We start from the raw sequence: 20,744 nt of genomic DNA, 5'->3' as shown, positions 1-20,744 counted from the left end.
TCCTTGAAGAAGGTCCCGAGGGCCTCATTCGGGAGAGACACCTCCCATGTGGGATGGCTCACCTCATCCCCCAAGAAGGTCCCGAGGGCCTCATTCGGGAGAGACACCTCCCTCTGGGCGGTTCATTTATTCGTTGGAGAAGTGCCACACTTGGGAAAAATATATATATCTATATCCAACTCTAGCATTTCTCAGAAGACTCTCTTGACTAAGTCAAGAAGAGTTAGTTACGCATAAACACTCAGCATATCTATTCCGAGAATTGGGGAGGTGAGTCAGCATAACGGCATTATCAGGTGCGACAAAGAAGGAGCCGTTATTCCACTACTCCACTCACTCCTCAACTATAGATCCGGAACTTAAGGAATTGCCGCCTCCAGGTAACTTCTATATAAACCTAACTCCTACATGGAGAAAGGTAACGAGAACTTTCATCTGAGTACTTACTCATTACGTTCTTGAGAACTCTCTCAAGAACCATTATTGTTGCCTAGGCTGACTTGAGCATCGGAGGCGGTTCCCCGGCCAAATCTAGGCCGGACCGTTCTTGCTTTCTTTGTGTGTGCAGGCATCCCCATTATTCTAACTTGGTTGGAGAGCTCTTAAGGTGGTCATCCCAATATCCGGCTCTCGAAGAAGTTCTAGACGCAACAATTTTATATTGAGTAAAGAAAATTTTCTAATGTGTGGTGGAGAGGCATGAAGATAGATGAAGAACCAATATTAACTTTTCTTCCCCAAAATCATGTAAAGATTAGTTGTAGTTCCTCTTGGTTAGAGAAGTTAAAAAAAGGGGCATCAGACTTGTTGTTCATGACAATTGAGGGAAGCTAGTAGCAGGTTAATTACTGTTGGGGAATTGTTGCAATCTTGTAGATTCAGCCATTTCAGGAGAAGTTTTAGCAGTAAGAGCAGGTTTACATCATACGATAAGTTTGGGATTGGATAATATTATCATTGAATCGAATTGTTTGTAGTTTATCCATCAAATTAATCAAGGCCATGTTGATTTATTCCAACTATTTGGTGGAATACTACTCTATGGCTTTAAAATCTATGTCCAGGCAGGGTATGCATCCATACATTCAACTACGGGATGCTTTGCATTTGTACTAAGCAACCAATCCTTCTTTTTTTTTTTGGGCGTGGGGGGAAACATTATTGTATTACATGAATTTAGATCCTCTATGTCTAGGCAGGGCGTGCAGCCATACGTCCGACTATTAGATGTTTTGTCTGTGGTACTGATGTGTCCAAAATCTGCTCAACCTTTAGATCCTTGGGGAATGACTTACCAAACAGTGTTAGATGTGGCCTGACTGTGGGGTCGGGAAGCTAGCTCCGAAGGCTAAGTCAATAATGGTACTAATCCTTGGCTTGTAGATTTGATCTCTACGGCCTCGGTTTTGCCGTCTGTTGAATGAAGATGTTTTTCTACCAAAAAATAATAATGGTATTGATCATAATGCTCTGAACAATTACAAAGCTTGAATTGAATATAGTAATGAAAGGAAATGATTCAGATACCTTTAATGTACATAGATTTCTTGTTTATATAGATTTTACCTTTGATTCTCGACCGTTGGATTTGTTTGTGCTTTCTTTTGATGGTCATTCAATTTTAGGGTTTTACTCTTTTTTTAAAGATGAAGGCAAGTTACCTTTCTTGGCACAATCCTCCACTCCGTATAATGGTAGTTGCCGTTTATAACTCGATCATGTATCCGAAAATCTTCGGAATAACGTTTTATCCTTAACCATTACATTCCTTCTTCCTTGCATAACGGTTTGGTTTGAACTCCGGACCAATCCCGACTAGATTTCTGGACCCGACCATGGTTAAGCCTTATTCAACCGGAATTAATGATCGAACTGCAGGTAGACCTGGTTCGATATAATTCTTCCCTTATGGTACTCATAAGCAACTAACACGAATATATATCACAGACAAGACATCAAGCCACTAGACATTTGAACGAATACCGATATGAGTTCATGTTACCTACAACTGTAATCCGTACGCACCATTGTAGACATGGATGGACCTTGGGTTGTTAATTTTCAGAAAAGCTGCTGTTGCTACTTGCATGTTGCAACTTGCATCTATGCTTTTTCTTCCTTGAGAAAGGCGTTGCAGACATAAAGCATTAAAGCTTACCTACTTTGGGAACTTTATTTTCAACAAAAGCGATAGATTTATTTACCAAATAAGGCAGGCATTAAATGTGGAAATTAGAAATTTAGAATGTCCTTTTTTGGTTGAACAATTGAATAGCCTTTACTTACCGCGTCGACCAATCAATCATTCAGCGTCGGTGTTTTATTACATTGGCGGTGATGGTAACATCGGTGGATCCCACTTGACAACTGTATCAATAACCCGATTAGCAAATGTGTTGTTTTTTTTTTTGTTGTCAAACTCCGGTTTTCAAAGCTTTGCCCTGACTAATCTGGTGTTCGATCCAGGTTGTACACCTGGCTGTGGTGGGTGAGTCTCCCTGCGAAGATTTTTTGCATCTACAAGATTTCGATACGCTTAAACGGACCAAGCTGCTTACCACTTGAACCAACCCCGTTGATAGCAATGTGTTATTTTATCCTCTTACTTTTTCACTTTCTATGCAAGGTTGGGTGATTGGTAAAATCATACTTCCTTGTGAAGGGGGTCTTAGATTTTATTCTAGAAAGGAAATAGGAAGAGAGAAGATCTAAATTTTTACCTTTTTGAAACGTTTAAAGAAAAAAGGATTTTATTTTTAGATTTAAAAACATAATGAATTTAGTCATGTGTATTTAAAAAATTTCTCTCCCTAACAAAAGTTAGTGGTCCAGTTGTACCTGGATCTAGGCCAAAGAGGTACAAATTTGGCCCACTTAACTTTCCTTTTGCAAGTGTAAGGGACCATCAGTTTTTTTTTTTTTCTTCTATAAATCATCGATTAGTAGCCTTCCTCATCCTTCATCATGAGAAAGCCTTTGTTTCAGTGGAGCAAAGAAAAATGGGATCAAGGATTCTCCTTTTATTGGGTTTGGCGTTTGCTTTGGCTCTAATCATCTCTTTAGAGGTAGGAGCTGCTCGAAATTTAGTCAAGATTTCTACTGGGACGACAAGAAGTAAGCTTTTTAGTTTCATTATTTTTATTTTCCATTCTGTCACCTAGTACTGGCTTCTTAGGCTTCTTAGGGGTTGTATAGTAACGTTTCTACTTCTAATATCTGGTGTGTTTTTTCTTCAAAATATAAGCATCCCAAATCATATATGTTTAATCCGCCCGGTTTCTTGTATTTTGTTTTTCGTTTTTGAAATAAATCAAAACTTTGAACCTACTTTGAGACTAGTAAAAAAAAGAGCACTTCTCTTGAATTGAAACAGAGAAAACCATTTCTTACTTAAAATAGAGAAGAGAACACCCCTTAGTCTACTTTCTGATAGTGGTAATTTGAACAATGGTTCTTGGCTAGAGCTTAACACCTAAAAAGCTTGGTTTTGTGTTTTTCTGTAACTTGTTTGCTACCATCATGCAGTGCAAGAGGCCACAAAGATGGATGGAGTTGATGATGCCAAGTTCCCTAGAATCCCAGCTATAAGAGTAGCTCCACCATTCCCCAGAATCCCATCTACAAGAGGAACTCCACCAGCCATTACAGTGCCAGGTGGTTCTCCAATATTTGGCTGTGCAAAGGGTTGCTGTGCTCAAGTTGGCGCAGCTTGCCTAGATTGCTGCTAATATTCTACAGATCCTGTTGAGTGATCATCAATAAAATTGGAACTCACAACCTGTTATGTTCTACACCTATCTCAAAAATATAAATAAATAAAGGTCAATGTCCTTTGCACAAGGCTTTTATGTTTAGCTCAGCTCATAAAATAGTTTTATCTTTATTTGAATAAGAGGTATTTGAGTAAACTAGATGGCTGCCTTAATACAGATCCATCATAATATATATATTCATACACAAAAAGTGTATGTACATAATAGAATAGCTCTACGGCTAACTACAATAACATTCTTTGTTACCCAAGACCCTCCCTCATCAAAGTGAAGGGCCTTTCAAGGACCCTGAGTTTGGAATGGAGCAAAGAGAATCAAGGAGAAGAGAGACTCTTTGTCAAGATATCTGACAGCTGATCAAACGTGGAAATATACCAAACCAATGACTCCTTGGCCACACAGTCATGAACGAAGTGAAAATCAATCTCTATATGCTTTGTCCTAGCATGAAAAATCGGATTCGCAGAGAGGTAGGTCACCCCCAATATTATCACACCAGAGAACAGGTGAATAGGGTAATAAGATTCCTAACTCAAATAAAAGTGATTGAACCCTAATCAACTCAATGGTGGCGAGGGCAAGAGCACGATATTCACTCTCAGCACTAGATCGAGCAACAGTAGTCTGCTTTGGAGATTGCCAAGACACCAAACTAGATCCCAAAAAGATAACCACCATGAGACTTACGATCATCAAGACAGCTTGCCCAGTCTACATTAGAGTAAGCCTCCAAAGATAAGGTGGAAGATAAAGTAATATGCAAGCTAAAAAGAATAGTACCCTTGAGATAAGGAAGCAACCCAATGATCCTCGTTGGAGAGGAGAGGATCTGACATAATTTGTTTAGAGAAAATGCAATATCAGGTCGTGTAAGTGTTACATATTGGAGCCCACCAACAAGACTTTGATAAGGAGTGGCATCCAATAAGATTTTGCCACCGGAACATGATAAATGGTGAGTAGGTGTCATCGGGGTGGAGATTGGTTTGACATCAGTCAATCTGGCTTTATCCAAGACACTATGATATACTTTTGCCGAGAGAGAAGAATATCAATGGGCACATGAATCATCTCAACACCCAAGAAAAATCGGCGCATGGCCCAAATCCTTGGAAGTGAACTCCGAAGAGAGAGTGTAACAAGGAGTCAATGGCCGGCAAAGAGGTTCCGGACCAAAATATCAACATATATCAACACATAAAGAGGCTCAAATGAGTGATGATGACAAATGAAAAGAGACGAGTAAGTCTTAGATCCCTCAAACCTAAGAGTGACAAGATAAGAGCTAAGACGATGAAACCATGCTCTGGGTGCTTGCTTGAGCCCATAGAGAGATCTTTGTAGTTTGCATACACAGGAGGGATACCAAGTATCAACATAACCAAGTGGTTGGTGCATATAGACATCATCTGTGAGATTGCCATGTAGAAAGGCATTATTGACATTAAGTTGTCTAACATGCCAATGTTTGGAGACAACTAAGGTTGTGTCATGAAACCTAGCTTGATCCAGTTATACCCAAATACCCACGGGAGTGATACACTACAAGACCAAGATTCAATGACAAACCCATACAAACATATAATATAGCATAAATCAAGGACAAGAATAAATCAAGTTTAAATACTAAGTTATAAGATCTAAAATATTAATGTTTACAATCATCCATGTCTAAAGTTAATCAAAAAGAATATCAAAGTTTGAAAGAAAAAGATGACTTTTGTAGTGGAATAATTAAGTGTTTTGATAGAAAATGCCCTCTCCTTTCTCGAAGGATATAAGGGTATAAATGTAAAATAGCGTCATGAAAGACACTATCGAATCCCATAGCTCTACTAGATCTCTATTGGAGTCCAGTTCCATAGGAGCAGTCCTGGCACATGCACTAAAGTTTCATGCGAGTCCACTTCCTCTCCAATCGCTCCTTCGTGATAATTTGTTGTCGACGGATCCTCCATTTGAATGGAGTCTTTATAACCTACAGAATAATCTAAAATAAACATACATATAAAAGGAATAAGTTCAACATAATTCAATGAGGTCAACTCAATAATCATATCATTTATTCGTTCACAAATTCCTGTGTCTATGATGGGTGTGCACCCGTAAGTTTGGCCACTAGATGCTCTGCCATTGGTACTAAGCAACTAACCCGAATATCACGGGCATGACATCCAGTGGCTAGATATTTGAATGCATGCCGATATTAATCCATGTAACATAATATATCTTTTTTTCTTGAGAAAAAGAAACCAAAAATCACAATGATTTTGTTTTAGTCTTGTGCCATTAATCACAATGATTTTGCTTTAGTCCTATGCCATTTCCGTCGGATTAGGATTTGGTCGAAATTTTTAACCGAAATCTCGATCTCAACCATTGATTTTTAACGGCCGAGATCGAGATTTCCATCCGACGGCCGATTTAATCGACATGATCATCTAATGGTGCAAGTCTAAAGCTAAGTCCAAACCACAAGCTACAACTATAATCTCTACGCACCATTGTAATGGTTGGCGAGTCACCAACCAACATGGACCGTGGCTTGTTGTTAATTTTCTAAAAAGCTATTGCATCAATGCTTTTTCTGGAAATTGCTTGGGTCGTGAATGCGCATGACCATCAAGCCATCCGATTTCAACCATTGAAATTTAACGGTCGAGATTCAATTTTAACTGAAATTTTGGATCCAAGGATCTAAATTTTCAACTTGACGGTCATGTGCGCATGACCCAAGCAAAATTAGTGTAGCTTGATGGCGCAGGACCCAAAGATGACCCGCTTTTTCTTCGGTTAGAAAGGTGTTGCTGACGTTCAGCTTACCTACTTTGGGAACTTTTAAGTTTTAAGTTTTAACAACAGCGATAGATTTATAATTATTTACCAAATAAGGCAGCATTAAATGTGGAATGTCCGTTTTTGGGCGAACAATTGAATGCACATGCTACACAGTACACATCCTCAGTCCTCACCAGTCACCACACACGAACTAGCCTTTACTCACCACGTCGAACAATCGATCATTCAGTGTCGGTGTTTTATTACATGGCGGTGATGGTAACATCGGTGGGTCCCACCTTAAAACTCTATCACCGCCGCCCGTTTACCAAATGTGTTGTTTTATGATATCCTTTGCCTTTTCACTTTCTTTGCTAGTCCGATCTTTCTCACTACATCATTAGAATCAAAAAAATTAGGTGTCTGTCAATGTCTGTCGATTGATAAAATCATTTTGTTTGTTTTTGCAAAGAGGTGGTAGATTCAATTCTACAAAAGGGAAGGAGGAGAGAATATCATAATTTTACATTTACAAAACTTTCATAAAAGATGATATTGTTTTTAGATTTAACACGCCAAAACTTTGTGTATTGAAAAATTTTCTCTCCATTTGAATACCATTTTCAAAATTAATTTATGAAAAAATCATAGATTTCGTTCCACCCATTATATATATATATATATATATATATATATATATATATATATATATATATATAAATAAAAAAAAATAAAAATAATATATATATATATATATATATATATATATATATATATATATATATATATACGGGAAACTGAATTCATCATTAGATCCAATCTTTCTCAACAACTTCATGGGTTCAAAGCTAAAAGTTAATGGTCCGGTCGGGATCCGGGTGTAGGCCAAAAAGTTACAAATTTGGCCCACTTGACTTTCTCTTTGTAAGCACAAGGGACCGTTAGTCCGGTTTAAGCATGAATGAGCCGAAAAAAGAGGATTCAAGTCAAGTCATTGCACGAATTAGTGTATATTTTTTCTTTATAAAGCAACAATTAGTAGCCTTCCTCATCGTCCATCAAAGAACACATCTGTTTCAGTAGAGCAAAGAAAAATGGGATCAAGGATTCTCTTTTTCTTGGGTTTAGCATTTGCGTTGGTTCTAATCACCTCTTCAAAGGTGGGAGCAGCTCGGGATTTAGTCGAGATTTCCACTGGGACGACAAGAAGTAAGTTTTATAGTCTAATCATTTTTCTTTCCCATTTTGTCACCTAGTACTGGCTTCTTAGGGATTGTATAGCAACATTTTTACTTCTAATATCTTGTGTTTTGCCAACGCAGAGCTGTTTTAGTTGTGAAACCAAAACTTCTTAGCGAAGAGATTGTGGATTCAACTCTTGTTGAGGCATATTAATATCCCTATCACCCGGCATTAAGCCCATTTGTACAAAAAAAAAAAAAAAAAAAAAAAAAAAAAGTGTAATCTGCTTGGTTTCTCATATTTTATTTTTCATCTTTTGAAATAAATCAGAACTTTGGCACTACTTTGAACCTACTACAGAGACTCATAGACAAAAGGCGCTTCTCTTGATAAGACGGAGAAACATTCTTATCTTTTTTTATATAAAAACATAATTTCATATTTTAAAACCTTAAAAACTTAAAATATTTTCTTATTCCATTTCTTTTTCAGATTAGAGAATTTTTTTTTTTAAATTAATGTAGCCATACATGATTTCAACATCCATAAATAATAAAAAACAATAAAAATGTATTGAAGCAGAGAAAACTATTTCTTACTTAAAAGAACACCCCTTAATTTGCCTACTTTCTGATAGTAGCAATTTGAACAATGGCTCTTGATTAGAGCTTAACACTTAAAAAGCTTGGTGTTTTTTGTGTTCTTCCCTGACTTGTTTGCTACTATCATGCAGTGCAAGGGGCCACAAAGATGGATGGAGTTGATGATGCCAAGCTCCCTAGAATCCCAGTTATAGGAGGAGTTCCACCATTACCCAGAATCCCAGTTATAGGAGGAGTTCCACCATTCCCCAGATTCCCATCCACTCCACCACCCGTTTAATATTTTACTGTGCAAAGGGTTGCTGTGCTCAAGTTGCTACTAATATTCTACAGATCCTGTTAGAGTGATCATCAATAAAACTGGAACTCGCAACCTGTTATGTTCTACAGTTATCTTCAAAATATAAATAAATAAAGGTCAATGTTCAGTGCACAAGGCTTTTATTTGTATTTGTAGCTCGTAAAATAGTTTTTATCTTTATTTGAATAAAAAGCAGTGAGGTAACTCATGCACTTGTGTAATTAGCTTAGGCTAATATGTGTGGCCTTCTTCTAAATATATTTTGGTCCTGAAACATTCTTTTTATCGAGCGAATTTGGTGGTTTTCTATTGTCGTGTGGTTCCTTCTCTTGTCCATTCTCCATCGTTACCTTTGTTTCAATCTAAAGGTGTCAATAAAACCCTGCCAACTTGAACCAATCTCTACTTGTTTTATGGAAACTCAATTAGTTTTCTTCTCTCTCTCTTTTCTATTAAAATAAATTATATAGATAAAAACAGTGCCAGCACAACCCAAACAGAAAATTATGATTGCTGTTGGTATTACAAAAGGGTAAACCTTTTCAAGTGCTGATACACCAAACTATTAGAAGCTCACAAAACGAATGCCACTAGTATTGGTCAAGTATAACCTTTCGTGCTGCGCCAAACTACGACCACAAAACGAAGGCCAAGTATGCAGGGGCGACCTAGGATCCAATATTAGGGGGGCGAAGAATTAAAGCCAAATAACCTCCCGTTGGCCGTTGGAAAACACTAATGTTTTTCGTCACACATATTATGTGGCCCTTATAAGACCCATTGGGGGTCCCACCACGTATTTGAAATAAAAGGTAAATTATTGATAATGATATTTTTTCCGACAAAATATAGGTAAAATTAAAGCAACAATATAAAAAAACATATATACACATAACTTCAACCCTAAAAAGTTAGATGCAAGCCAAAAGTTTATTTGGTAAAGAATGTAAACCATATTTATTTTTTTTTAGGTAAGATGCAAACTAATAGTAGTTAGTTACCTACTAATATAGACATTTGATTCACAATACAAAATCAAATAACGAAAATTGAAGAAGAAATAAAGAAACACATAATATAACATCAAATAAAAAGAATAACTAAGAAAATAAGAAAAATATAAACGATAAATAAATTGAGAAAGAGAAAGAGTATCTAATTGTGGAGTAGATTTTTTTTTTCAAATTTTTTTAACCCACACTTATAGAAAGGGGAGAGAATAAATAGGAATCACAATACAAAATCAAATAACAGAAAATTGCACAAGAAATAAAGAAACACATAATATAACATCAAATAAAAAGAATAACTAAAAAAATAAGAAAAAGATAAACGATAAATAAATTGAGAAAGAGAAAGAGTACCTAATTGTGGAGTAAATTTTTTTTTCCAATTTTTTTTAACCCACACTTATAGAAAGGGGAGAGAATAAATAGAAATCACAATACAAAATCAAATAACAAAAAATTGCACAAGAAATAAAGAATCATAGAAAATAAAATCAAATAAAAAGAATAACAAAAAAAAAAAAAAGAAAAGATAAATAAATGATAAATAAATTGAGAAAGAGAAATAATACCTAATTGTGAGAGTAGATTTTTTTTCCAAATTTTTTAACCCACGCTCATAGAAAGGGAAGAGAATAGATAGGAAGAAAAGGAGAGAGAGGGATAGGAGATAGGAGATAGGAGAGAATAAATAGGGATGAAAGAGTTAGTTTCTAATTAAGAATGACATTTTGATTTTTGAATACTTAATAAAATTTACTTTAATCCATATTTATAGAAACATAAGAGAATAAATAGGAAGAAAAGATGAGAGAGAAAAGAAGGGAGAATAATTAGGGATTGAGGAGTTAGTTTTTAATTATGAATGACATTTACACCTATTATTTCACTTTAAGAAGTTGTTCTCAATATTTGGGAGGGCTAAATAGTGACATTTCACATGTGGGAAGAGAAAAAAACTGGAAAAATTAAAGAAATTAAGGGAATGGTATAAAATTTTTTAAAAATCCGGGGGGGGGGGGCCATGGCCCCCCTTGGCCCCTCTTTAGGTCTGCCCCCTGCAAGTATGGGGAACTCAATCACCTCCCAGTGTTCTTTATTGAAATTTGTTGAAAAATCTGTACAAACACTTGAACGGTTGTTGTAATCACAATACTTCTCCAGAGCTGAAACGTAGCAAATGTACTTTCTTTAAGGTATTTAGACATCCCAAATTGTGTAATACAGGTTCTAAGTGTGTCTTCACCCCAAGATCAGTCAGCCCAAACCTTTAAGGTTGCACCCCATGAAAGTTTACTTAAAGTGTAATCAGGTTATGTTCACTACTTAACATAATAACAATAGGGAGAGATAAAGAAAGAGGAGGAGGAATTTAGTGTTCAGAATAAACTCAAAAATAGGTTTATATAGAGCCCCAAAAACTATGAGTGAAAGACTAAGGTCACATCTCTTTGTGAGGGTATCTATTCAGCTTCAACTCCCTTCAAGAAGATACCTATCCAGCTGACTTCCCTAAAGAAAAGTTCCTCCTCTAATGGCATTTCTACTTTTTTACTAGTGGGCTTTCCAGAATAGGGCCCATGACAAAATGGGCCTTCCTGACAAAATGGGCCTTCTGGATCAAGGCCTATGACCCACGACCCAAGTCCCAAGTCCCAAGTCATAGAGAATTATTAATATTAATTATTAATTAGTACATATCTATATAACCATGGTTGGGTCTAACCGGGGTTTAGGCTTGATTCAAGCCACACAATGTGTGGACGTGATAAACAACACCAAGGTGTAATTTGGGTTTATACAACCCACAATAGCATTAGGGTTTAATCCAAGAAATGAAATCTCTGTTAACTTTGTCTCAAGTTTACTATAAACTTTCTGAAAGGCGCCTACCCATCTATTTTAATAGAATTTGGTTTTATTAATGAGTTTGGATCAAAAACCCACATGGAGTGAAAAAAAATTTAAATCCATATGGTTGGAAGCTTGATACATGTAGATTGAAAATTTTCTTCTCTATATGGATAGTGGATCCAGACTCTTATTAATGAGTTTGAATGAGCTCCCCTTCAAGAAAGAACACTGTGCTTTCTTGATGCCATTGAACAACAAAATAAGAGTTGGGGCTAGTGAAATTCCCATCTTATTAACTTTCTTTATTATTTAGAACAAATTGCACTGACACCCCAAAATGGAGGTTTTAAGGCATTGCCACTCCACTTTATGTTTGAAAACCACAAACGCCCCAAAAGTTATTGCCCTTGGCCCTAAGCCCTACAGGGCCAAGCCAAGTCCATTCTCGCCCTAACTGGCCCTAATTGGGCTGGGTCAGGATGGGTTGGCCCTAATTGGCCCTGGCCCTGACCTTGATTAGCCGATCAAAACATTTGGGGTTGGCTCCCGCCCCCTCCCGGCATTCCCCACGTTACCCAACGATTAGCCCTTGGTCCCTAAGCCTTGATTAGCCCTAATTGGCCTTGTCTTTGGCCCTAATTGGCCCTAACATTGATTAGCCTTGTCTTTGGACCTGATTGATCCTATCTTGGCCCTAACCTTAATTGGTCCAATCGTTGGACCTAAAATATCAAATATAAATTCACAAATAATAATAATAATAATAATAATAATAATAATAATAATAATAATAATAATAATAATAATAATAATAATAATAATAAAATATCATAAGTAAATTAAAAATAAAATTTATATAAATATAAAATAATTCAAGCTCATACAAAATGATAAAATAGTCAATAAGTTGATAGTGTTGCTTTAAACATAAATAAATTCATACTCCATAATTCTATATTGATCTCTGAAATTCTCTCATTGCTTTGATGATGGAAATTGAAAACCTCTCATATTGCTTTGGTAATGGAAATTGAAAACCCCTCTCATTGATATCCTTATTCAAAAAAAAAAAAAAAATTCAAAACTTTGTTAACAAGTAAATCAAAGATAATTTAGTATTGATATTTTGTTTATAGTTAAAGAAAATTATATTTTAGTTACAAACATAGCTATTTGTCCTTAATAAGTTATTTATTTATTTATTTATTAATTTTTTTAATTTTCTCCTAAAATATCACATTGGAGGCAAAAGAAAGATGTCAATATTCATGATGATAAGTTGTGGTTTAGATTTGTTAGATATTAATTCTCTATATACTTATATTAATCTCGCCTTAGCCCAAAAAAAAATTCAATGATTTTTTGGAATTAAAAATGACTTAGTTTGAAAAATAAAAATTATCTTAAAATATTATAAAAAGTGAATTCATAGTCTAATATGATCAAAATGACTGAAGGTTAAAGTCGAGACTTATAGTTATATCAATGTTAATGTGAAGATTAATATAAAAATCTAGCACATGATCAGGGTAAATTAACATTAAGACTATAGCCAAAATTAGAGTCAAGATCAGGCCAAAATCAAGTGGATGCTTATTACATTGGTAATGAAGATATAATTTATTTTTATTAATTTTTTACAAAACGTGATCATATTTTTAAAATTTGACACGTGTCAAATATTCACCCATGTGGATTATAATTAATTCCTCTCCATATGAGTGGAGGGTCTAAACTCAAATCAGCACCAAAATCATGGACTTAGATCAAGGCCAAGATTAGGGCCAATATCAGGGCCAAGATCAAGGCCAAGATTAGGGCCAAAATCAAGGCCAAGATCAATGTCAGAATCAGGGTCAAAATTAGGGCCAAAATCAGGACAGGGCCGAGATGGGCTGGGCGGGCCAAAGAGTAATCCCAAGCCCGCCCTTGGCCCTAATTCAAGAGCGAATATTTTTGGCCCTAACCCGCCTTTAGGGCCAAAATCTTTAGCCCAAGCCCTATTTGGGCTCAGGGTGGGTCAGGGCCACCAGGGCCGAACTTAAACCCCTACCAAGAAGTTGACGTTCTGGTTCTAGGTCTCAAGTTTCTCTTTGTGTTTTTTTTTTTTTTTCTTTCTCCAAAGTTCTCAAGTTTCTTACAAGCCAAACAAGGTGAAAAGGTGCCCGTATGTGAAAAACTATAGGCTTAGGAAACCAAGACGAATTTATTTAGATGTCCTTATAAGAACAAAAATGTCAAAGATATAAACTCGAATTTTACAATCAAACGGTTTTAACAGTAAGGGTTTTTTCGTAAAAAAGAATAAAAAAAGAACCACCGTGGAAAACGAGAATGAAAAACGCAGGACACCGAAAATCGAATGTGTTTCTCCTCGCTAAAGCTTCAACCCTAGGCGCGGTCGTTGGGAAAACGATTCTGATTCTTCTTCTTCTTCTTCTCCGTCTCTGGTGTCCCTGTTCACTCGGCAAACGCTCGCAGCCTTTCATCTTTCCTCTATCTTATCCGTTGGCGTCTCCTGGTGGTGGGTTTGAGGAGCAGAGCAGTTAAGGTCAGTTAAATGAATCTGAAAATTTGGTCTCCAGAGGAGTTGTTTTCGTGTTTTCCCTAAAATTTATCAAATGGGTGGTTTTCTCTTTTTTGGGATTCTTCTAGTTTCATATAATTCTTCATCTTTCACTGCAATAAAGAAAATTTCTTCCTGTTCCAAAGGGATTATCGAAAGTTTCTTGCTTTTCTTTTTCCCCCTTATACGATAAAGAAGAAAGAGAAAACGAGATAGACCCATTTCTTGTAATCCTGTTAGCAGCTTTCGGTTTCCTCAATCAGAGGTAGGTCTTACCTCAGTTTCTCTCTCGTTCTTGTACAGGTATTCATGGTTTTGGCTGTTCGATTCTTAGATTCACATGAAACGCATCCCGTTTTTTAAGAAATAAAATTAAGAAAAATAATAAAAACCAGCTGTTTGACAATCACAATTCATATCTCTGCTCGATAAAACATGGGCTAAATAGTGTCTGTAAATGGAAAATTTCATTCAAATGAAAAATCCTTTAGATGTAAAGATTAAATTGCAAAGAGCATAACATGTATATATGGGGAAAAAAAGATTGCTACTAGCGTCTGGTGGTCAAGTTTCCTACAATCAATCTTATCGTCTTAGTTAATAATCTCTCAGTTAGGTCAGTTCCCTGTTATATCTTCTTTTTTATCATTGCTTGCGATTTACTCTCCTATCCATGTTCTTTGCGTCGATTTTGGTTGTTTCTGCTATGGTAGTTGGATTTGTCTGAAACTTCATTGCTATATTTCTTTCGATGTTCTTTATGAATATTTGCATTTTAAGCGAGATTTTAACTTCTCTTCATCAATTTCATACTCCTTGCCCTGTTTCCTGTTAAAACCTGAGCTTGTACTGGCTCCCTCTTTTTTTTGCCCCCATCCCTGCCGAAGAGGACTAAATCATCTAGCTTGCTTGATATATTGGAAAGAAGAGAATCTGTAAGCCCTAATGATCTCTACTGCCCCCTTGTTTTCAGAAAGAATGCTTATTTTCTTAGTCAGCCCAATCTTTTCATATAAATTGAGTGATGTACATACCTGTAATTTTGGTCTCAATTTCTTTTTAATAGATAAGCCCATATTAAACCTGCATGATATTCTTACCATGTCTTTTTTATTCTGAAGTTTTTAAAAAAAGTTTTGGTGAGTTCCATGCCAGTTTATTACCCACGCATATCCAGACCTGTTTTTATCACTATACTCAATCTTGGGCTATCGTGAATGACGATGACCTGGTTGTTGGATGTCTATACTTGACTTGCTTGTCTCTGGATTAATTTGGGATCGTCAAACTTGTCTACTGATTTAAGGTTCTTGACTCTTTTTTTAACCCCAAGTTTTGGGGTAGTGTGGATGTTCTTACTTCTTATAACCATTTAATTAGCTGGTTTGGTTGGAAGCAATTTTGAGCATTCCTCACCTTCTTTTTAATTCTCCAAAATTTTGGTACATATTTCCTTAATAACATTCAATTTTTTTAATTTAATTAATGTTGTTACCTCTGAAAATGCTATACTTTCCAGGATCATGTTCTAATACAGAGTGGTTAAAATTTCAGGTTATCATCTCTTCATGATAAGCAGTATGTCTTCATTGACTGCTATTGTACCGCTGACTGTTACATCTAAGCCATCTCCAGGTATATTCATTATTCCCCTTATTGTTTTACTCGGGTGGCATGAGGAAACTAAGCCACAATTAGTTTGCTTCACCTTCTTTGCCCATGATATGACATGCCTTAATATGCTTTAAATTTTATAATCATTGTTTTACTATAATGATTGATTGCCCGTACCATAGAGAACATACATTTTGCAAACAGATAATGAGGAATCAGTGACACATCTTAGAAGCAGTAAATTACATTCTATTTGGTCAGTAAATTAGACTAAGTTACACTTGCTGATCTACTATTAAATTGGGCGGTATTAGTATGGCTTCCCATCTTGTTAAGCCAAATCCCTTTCTCGTGCTCACTTGAATAAACTGAGACCTGCCTGCTGTTAGGGGAGTACCATGGCTGTCAAGGTGTTTGGTGAAGAATGATTTTGAGGATAAAATTCAGGGCAAAACCAATTAAGGGGGAAAGGGAAAAGTTTGTTTTTTGGGGAGTCCATGGCTGTCAAGGTGTTTGGTGAAGAAAGATTTTGAGGATAAAATTCAGGGCAAAACCAATTAAGTGAGCAAAGAGTACAAGTCTGCCTAGGCGACCGAGGTCCCAGGTCCCAGGTCCCAGGTCCCAGTGTGCCTGGATGCTGAGGTTCTGCCTAGGTGATACCTTGACAACTGTCAGGGGCAAAATTCCCAGGCTTTTTTTGCCAACTAAATGATTTTTTTTTTAATAAGACCATGTTCCAGGGATGGCAGTATTACTTAAAAAATTGAGCGTAGATTTCATATAGGGAAGCCCAAGTTGCCGCTTTGTTGCTGCAGCTTAATGTTTTGATAGGAAACACTTGCTTGTGTTTATTGTAGCCTGCTTGCTGAACTTGTGTGTCAGAAATGTAAGTATAGCTTGTCATATCCCTGATCCCTTTCTCTTCCTTGCTTGTGTAATGAATTGTCGTATCCCAGGTCTCTTTTTCATCCCTTGTTTGAGTAATGCATTTGCACCTCCATAGAGATTGATATAGTTAAAGAGTTGTTAATTTTCATTTCTTCAAACACCCTTCCTCCCCCCCCCCCCCCCCAAAAAAAAAAAAAAAAAAAAAAAAAAAAAAAAGAGAAGATAAATAAGTAAAAGAGGAAAAAGATAAAGAAAGAAAGAAAATTATCATTCAAGATTGCTTGCTAATGTTGTACTTTCTCAGGCAAAACAGATGTGCATGGTGGAAAACTTCAGTTTGCTCAGTCTGGTCTAGTGAAGCCTATCACACGGTCTCCTTGTTTTCAAAGGATAAATCCCATCTTAGATGTTATTCGAATTCGGTCTGCCTCAGTAATATGTGCAGCTGCTTTGGTGAGTTGAATGCTTCTCATTCTACTTGCACTGGCTGCATTTTTATACTGCTGTCTTGAATTTTACTTATCTTCAAAAGAATGCTATACTTCAAAAGAACCCAAAATAGATGCTGTAAGAGGAAAGAGCTTAGAATCTTCGGAATGTCTTCTGTCATTTTTGAAACTTTAGTATGGGAAATCGATGAAGTTAATGTAGGCATTTGCATCGGAGAAAGATTTTTGTTGTATACACAACATTTTTGGAATTTTTGGAATTATCTGTGCTTTCTTCAATTTTTGATTCTCATGCAGTATATTATCATTTCTTTTCATGTACTGCAGTAGTGCTGTTATTTATTCCCAACAAACTTTGCCACCAAAAACACGATATTGCTCCCTGATATCTTATGTGGGCCATGATGTGTTACAAGGTCTCCTTCGTTCCTTTCAGCATATGAGTGGGTTTATTTCCAGAATATTCCTCCACTTGCATCTTTCATTCTTCATTTTTAGTGTCTTACTCTCCTTTCTTTGAAGTGCTATCAGTTTTTGTCTACCTTGTTTGAAAGGATCCACGTAGCCGATCCCATTTAGTTGGGATAAGGCAGAGCTTTTGTTGTTGTTGAAGTTTCAGCAGAAAAAATTCACACTTTGATGAACTGCTGCTGCTGCCCATACTGTCAAACTTGTGTGTCTGTTTGGAAGAGTTCAGTTAGAAAATTCTACCCCAAGAGTGCCATTTTCTTGGTTTTGGTTTCAGGTTTTTTTTCTTTTTCCCTCTCTCTCTCTCTCTCTCTCTCTTTGTGTTTGGGGGCGGGGTTATTTGTTTGGGGAATAAAATATTTGAATCACATGCTTCTCATATGGTGACTACAAAAATGAAAGATGGTTAACTAAATCGTCTCCAATCTCTATTAGACCAGAAATCTTGGTTGGACCGGTTCTCATATGGGTTGAAGTCCTAAAGCAGTCATGCTGGTCCAACCAGTGAATTGATATTGCTTTAATAACCCAGTTATAATTAGAGTTACAAGGAAGCAGAGGTGATAATGAGTTAGAATTGAAAGCATATAAAGTACATTACATACGAAGAGGTACTATATATTGAAAATAATGGTGTGTGTTTGTGTGTGTGTGTGTGAGAGAGAGAGAGGTGGAGGTTATGCTTCTTGAAAGTTTTTTTTTTGGGGGGAGTGTTCAGGTATTTTTTTGATGACTGAGTTTGCTTATTTCCTGCAGAATGCGAGGTGTGGTGCAGAACAGACCCAGACTGTCACACGCCAGGCGCCAACATCTGTAATTACCAATGCTCCCATTCAAGGTGACTGTTATCCCATGATGTCAATTTAATGGAACCAAATTTTTATTTTATATGGTGCCGCTCTGCCGCTTAGATTTTCCAGACAATGGGATTGAAATTTGTAGGATGAACTGTGATGTGAAATGTGCCCTTTTTTTGTTTGTATGACTAAATTTGTTCTAGTTCTGTAGCTTAATCTTCTTCCATGCATCTAACTGATCTTTTTGCAGATATAAATGTGATGGTTTTCTATATATTTTTGTTTCATTAAATTATTTCTACAGCACTACAGAATATATAATCATTTAACCCTGTTTCCAGCTGGGGGACATGCTGCTTAAATTACTCAGAATTGATTTGAACTTCTATCTATACTGATCTTGTTTGTATTATGGCAAGATTAGTCGGAAGTGGATGATGGATCTACTGATGGAAGAGAGGAAAATCATCAGAATGGCCTTATAAAATTAGTGGGAACCACTTCCCCGTTCCCTCTTTGTGTTCATGTCTTTGTTTTACTTCCTCTTTATCCCCACCTGGAGAGATATCTAGATGGAACATATTCTCCTTCCAAGAGAAATAACAATAGATTAAGCTGCAGCATGACTGGCATGAAGGCCATAAAGACTTTTCTTTGTGGATCAACTTGACTGTTGGACAAATGCCTTATACGTGCCTATATTTGGTTCCTATGCTTGTATCAGAATAGAACCGAACTTTTCTTTTTCAGTCTTGTTTTTTCTCTATATGCACTAAACATTTTGATGGCCTTTCAGGCAAGGAAAAATCACCAGAGCTCGATGATGGGGGGACAGGATTTCCACCTCGGGATGACGATGGTGGTGGTGGCGGCGGCGGCGGGGGTGGAGGTTGGAAGGGAGGATTTTTCTTTTTTGGCTTTCTTGCCTTCTTGGGCCTCTTGAAGGATCAAGAAAATGAGGGGCCTTATCGGGAAGACAGAAGGAGATGAATGGACTATAAAGCAGCTTTCTAATCAGTCAATGTAATATTTTTTTTTCTTTCCCACCTTCCTTGTATCACAGTATTACATTTTACAGCGCCTAAGAATAAATCAAATCATGGATTTCTTGTGCTTTCAAATGAATTTTCTTGAAAACATATTCCATGTCTGCATATAATTGGTCTTCTAAAAAAGAGCTGAGGCTGTTAGTTGTTTGCTCTGTTTTCATCTCTCTACTCGGGGACTGTTTAGGTTTCAAAGCCAACCAACAGTGATTTTTTCACCTGTTTAACATTTTTATCTTTAAAATTTGGAGATTGATTACCACCCTCATGCTACCCTCATTCTTATCTTTTCATCTTCTTTTTGCAACCTCAATGTTCTCTTTCCTTAATTTTTTCTTTTATTGTTTTTCTGGTAATCATGACAATGTATCTACTGTTGCTAAAGTAGCAAAATTCCTGGCTTAAGTGGGTGATTGCAGTTGCAGCCATTGTTGTTTTTGCAAATTCTTTCACCTTAGGCTCGCAAGCACAAGTCAAAATATCAAACGAAATTGATAAAACCAAAGAGGAGATCGGGGCAAAGATACAAGATCGTAACCAAAAGGTTGTGAAGGATTTTGATGGCCCAAGTTTCAACTTTAGAATTGATGACATGGACACTATAATAATCAATTATTTTCAATGCTCACCTTCAAATCTCCATACATAATCCTAATAAAATAAAAATATGATCGCCCATAAACTCAAATGTATTAATCTCTCTTTCCAAGGTTTCTTGTTTTCCTTTGAACACTTCAAAACATCGATCGTCTTTGTGAAGTCGAAGTGTGTGAAAATAGTGGATTCTGATGATATTAATGTGCACATTTTTCTTGCATTTACATTTCCCCATTGCTTGTGTTTGAAGACGTCCTTCAATTTCCTTGAGCTGTGATTTCCTTAATTTTTTCATTCCCTTGCTTATTTTCTGTCACGACCTTGGTTTTCACAGGCTTGGTGGGGCTCACATTACAGATATCCAACCAGGGCACGTGACAGTTCCTCCCAATATCAACCTGTCTATAGCCACTAAAAACAATATTAAACTAAACATTTCTAAGGGCGAAAACAGATAATCTGTTTGACAGCTTTTGATTCCTAAACATATGTATACAGTCCAGAGTCCTATTATGTTTACATTTGAGTTTTCAACAGTATTTAGTTAAGTACATACAACTTCAAAATAAATATATACATTCACAATCCAGTTAAGCAAACATCAGTTGTAACAACAAGAAAAAGGTTTTTCATTTTCTACTTTAAAGGCGTTGTTGAGTGGCAGCACCCTTACCATTATCATATATCAGGGGACTTGTTAACATTTACAATAGTGAGTTTTGCATTCTATTAAACAATATAGACAATCATGTAAATAAGTCAAGCAATTCATCATGTATCCATTATTACATCAAAGTCATATCACGTTATGCATTCCAATAT

At 36.3% G+C, this 20,744-nt stretch overlaps 1 protein-coding gene and 1 long non-coding RNA gene across 3 annotated transcripts; both read left to right on the top strand.

Annotated features, from left to right (window-relative positions):
- The first annotated feature begins 7,442 nt into the window (after positions 1-7,442).
- LOC149012919 (uncharacterized) lies at positions 7,443-8,771 on the top strand. Its single transcript, XR_016173860.1, has 2 exons — positions 7,443-7,760; positions 8,467-8,771. It is a non-coding gene; the product is annotated as an uncharacterized LOC149012919 (long non-coding RNA).
- A 5,020-nt stretch (positions 8,772-13,791) lies between these two features.
- Positions 13,792-19,611, top strand: LOC149012918 (uncharacterized). Of its 2 annotated transcripts, none has more exons than XM_089159831.1 (5): positions 13,792-14,048; positions 15,618-15,698; positions 16,879-17,018; positions 18,239-18,320; positions 19,076-19,611. In XM_089159831.1, exons 2-5 carry the CDS (start codon positions 15,632-15,634, stop codon positions 19,267-19,269), a joined length of 483 nt encoding a protein of 160 aa, XP_089015957.1. In that variant the 5' UTR covers positions 13,792-14,048; positions 15,618-15,631; the 3' UTR covers positions 19,270-19,611. The 2 variants fall into 2 exon arrangements, with proteins under 2 accessions (XP_089015957.1, XP_089015956.1); XM_089159830.1 differs by having other exon boundaries at positions 13,814-14,048; positions 16,870-17,018; positions 19,076-19,598.
- Positions 19,612-20,744: the final 1,133 nt, after the last annotated feature.

Source organism: Hakea prostrata, chromosome 6, assembly GCF_041222555.1.
Source record: "Hakea prostrata isolate BN-2017 chromosome 6, UWA_Hpros_2, whole genome shotgun sequence".
Classification (NCBI taxonomy): Eukaryota; Viridiplantae; Streptophyta; class Magnoliopsida; order Proteales; family Proteaceae; genus Hakea; species Hakea prostrata.
Note: the sequence above shows the minus strand (reverse complement) of the source record. Positions and strands in the feature narration are given on the sequence as shown.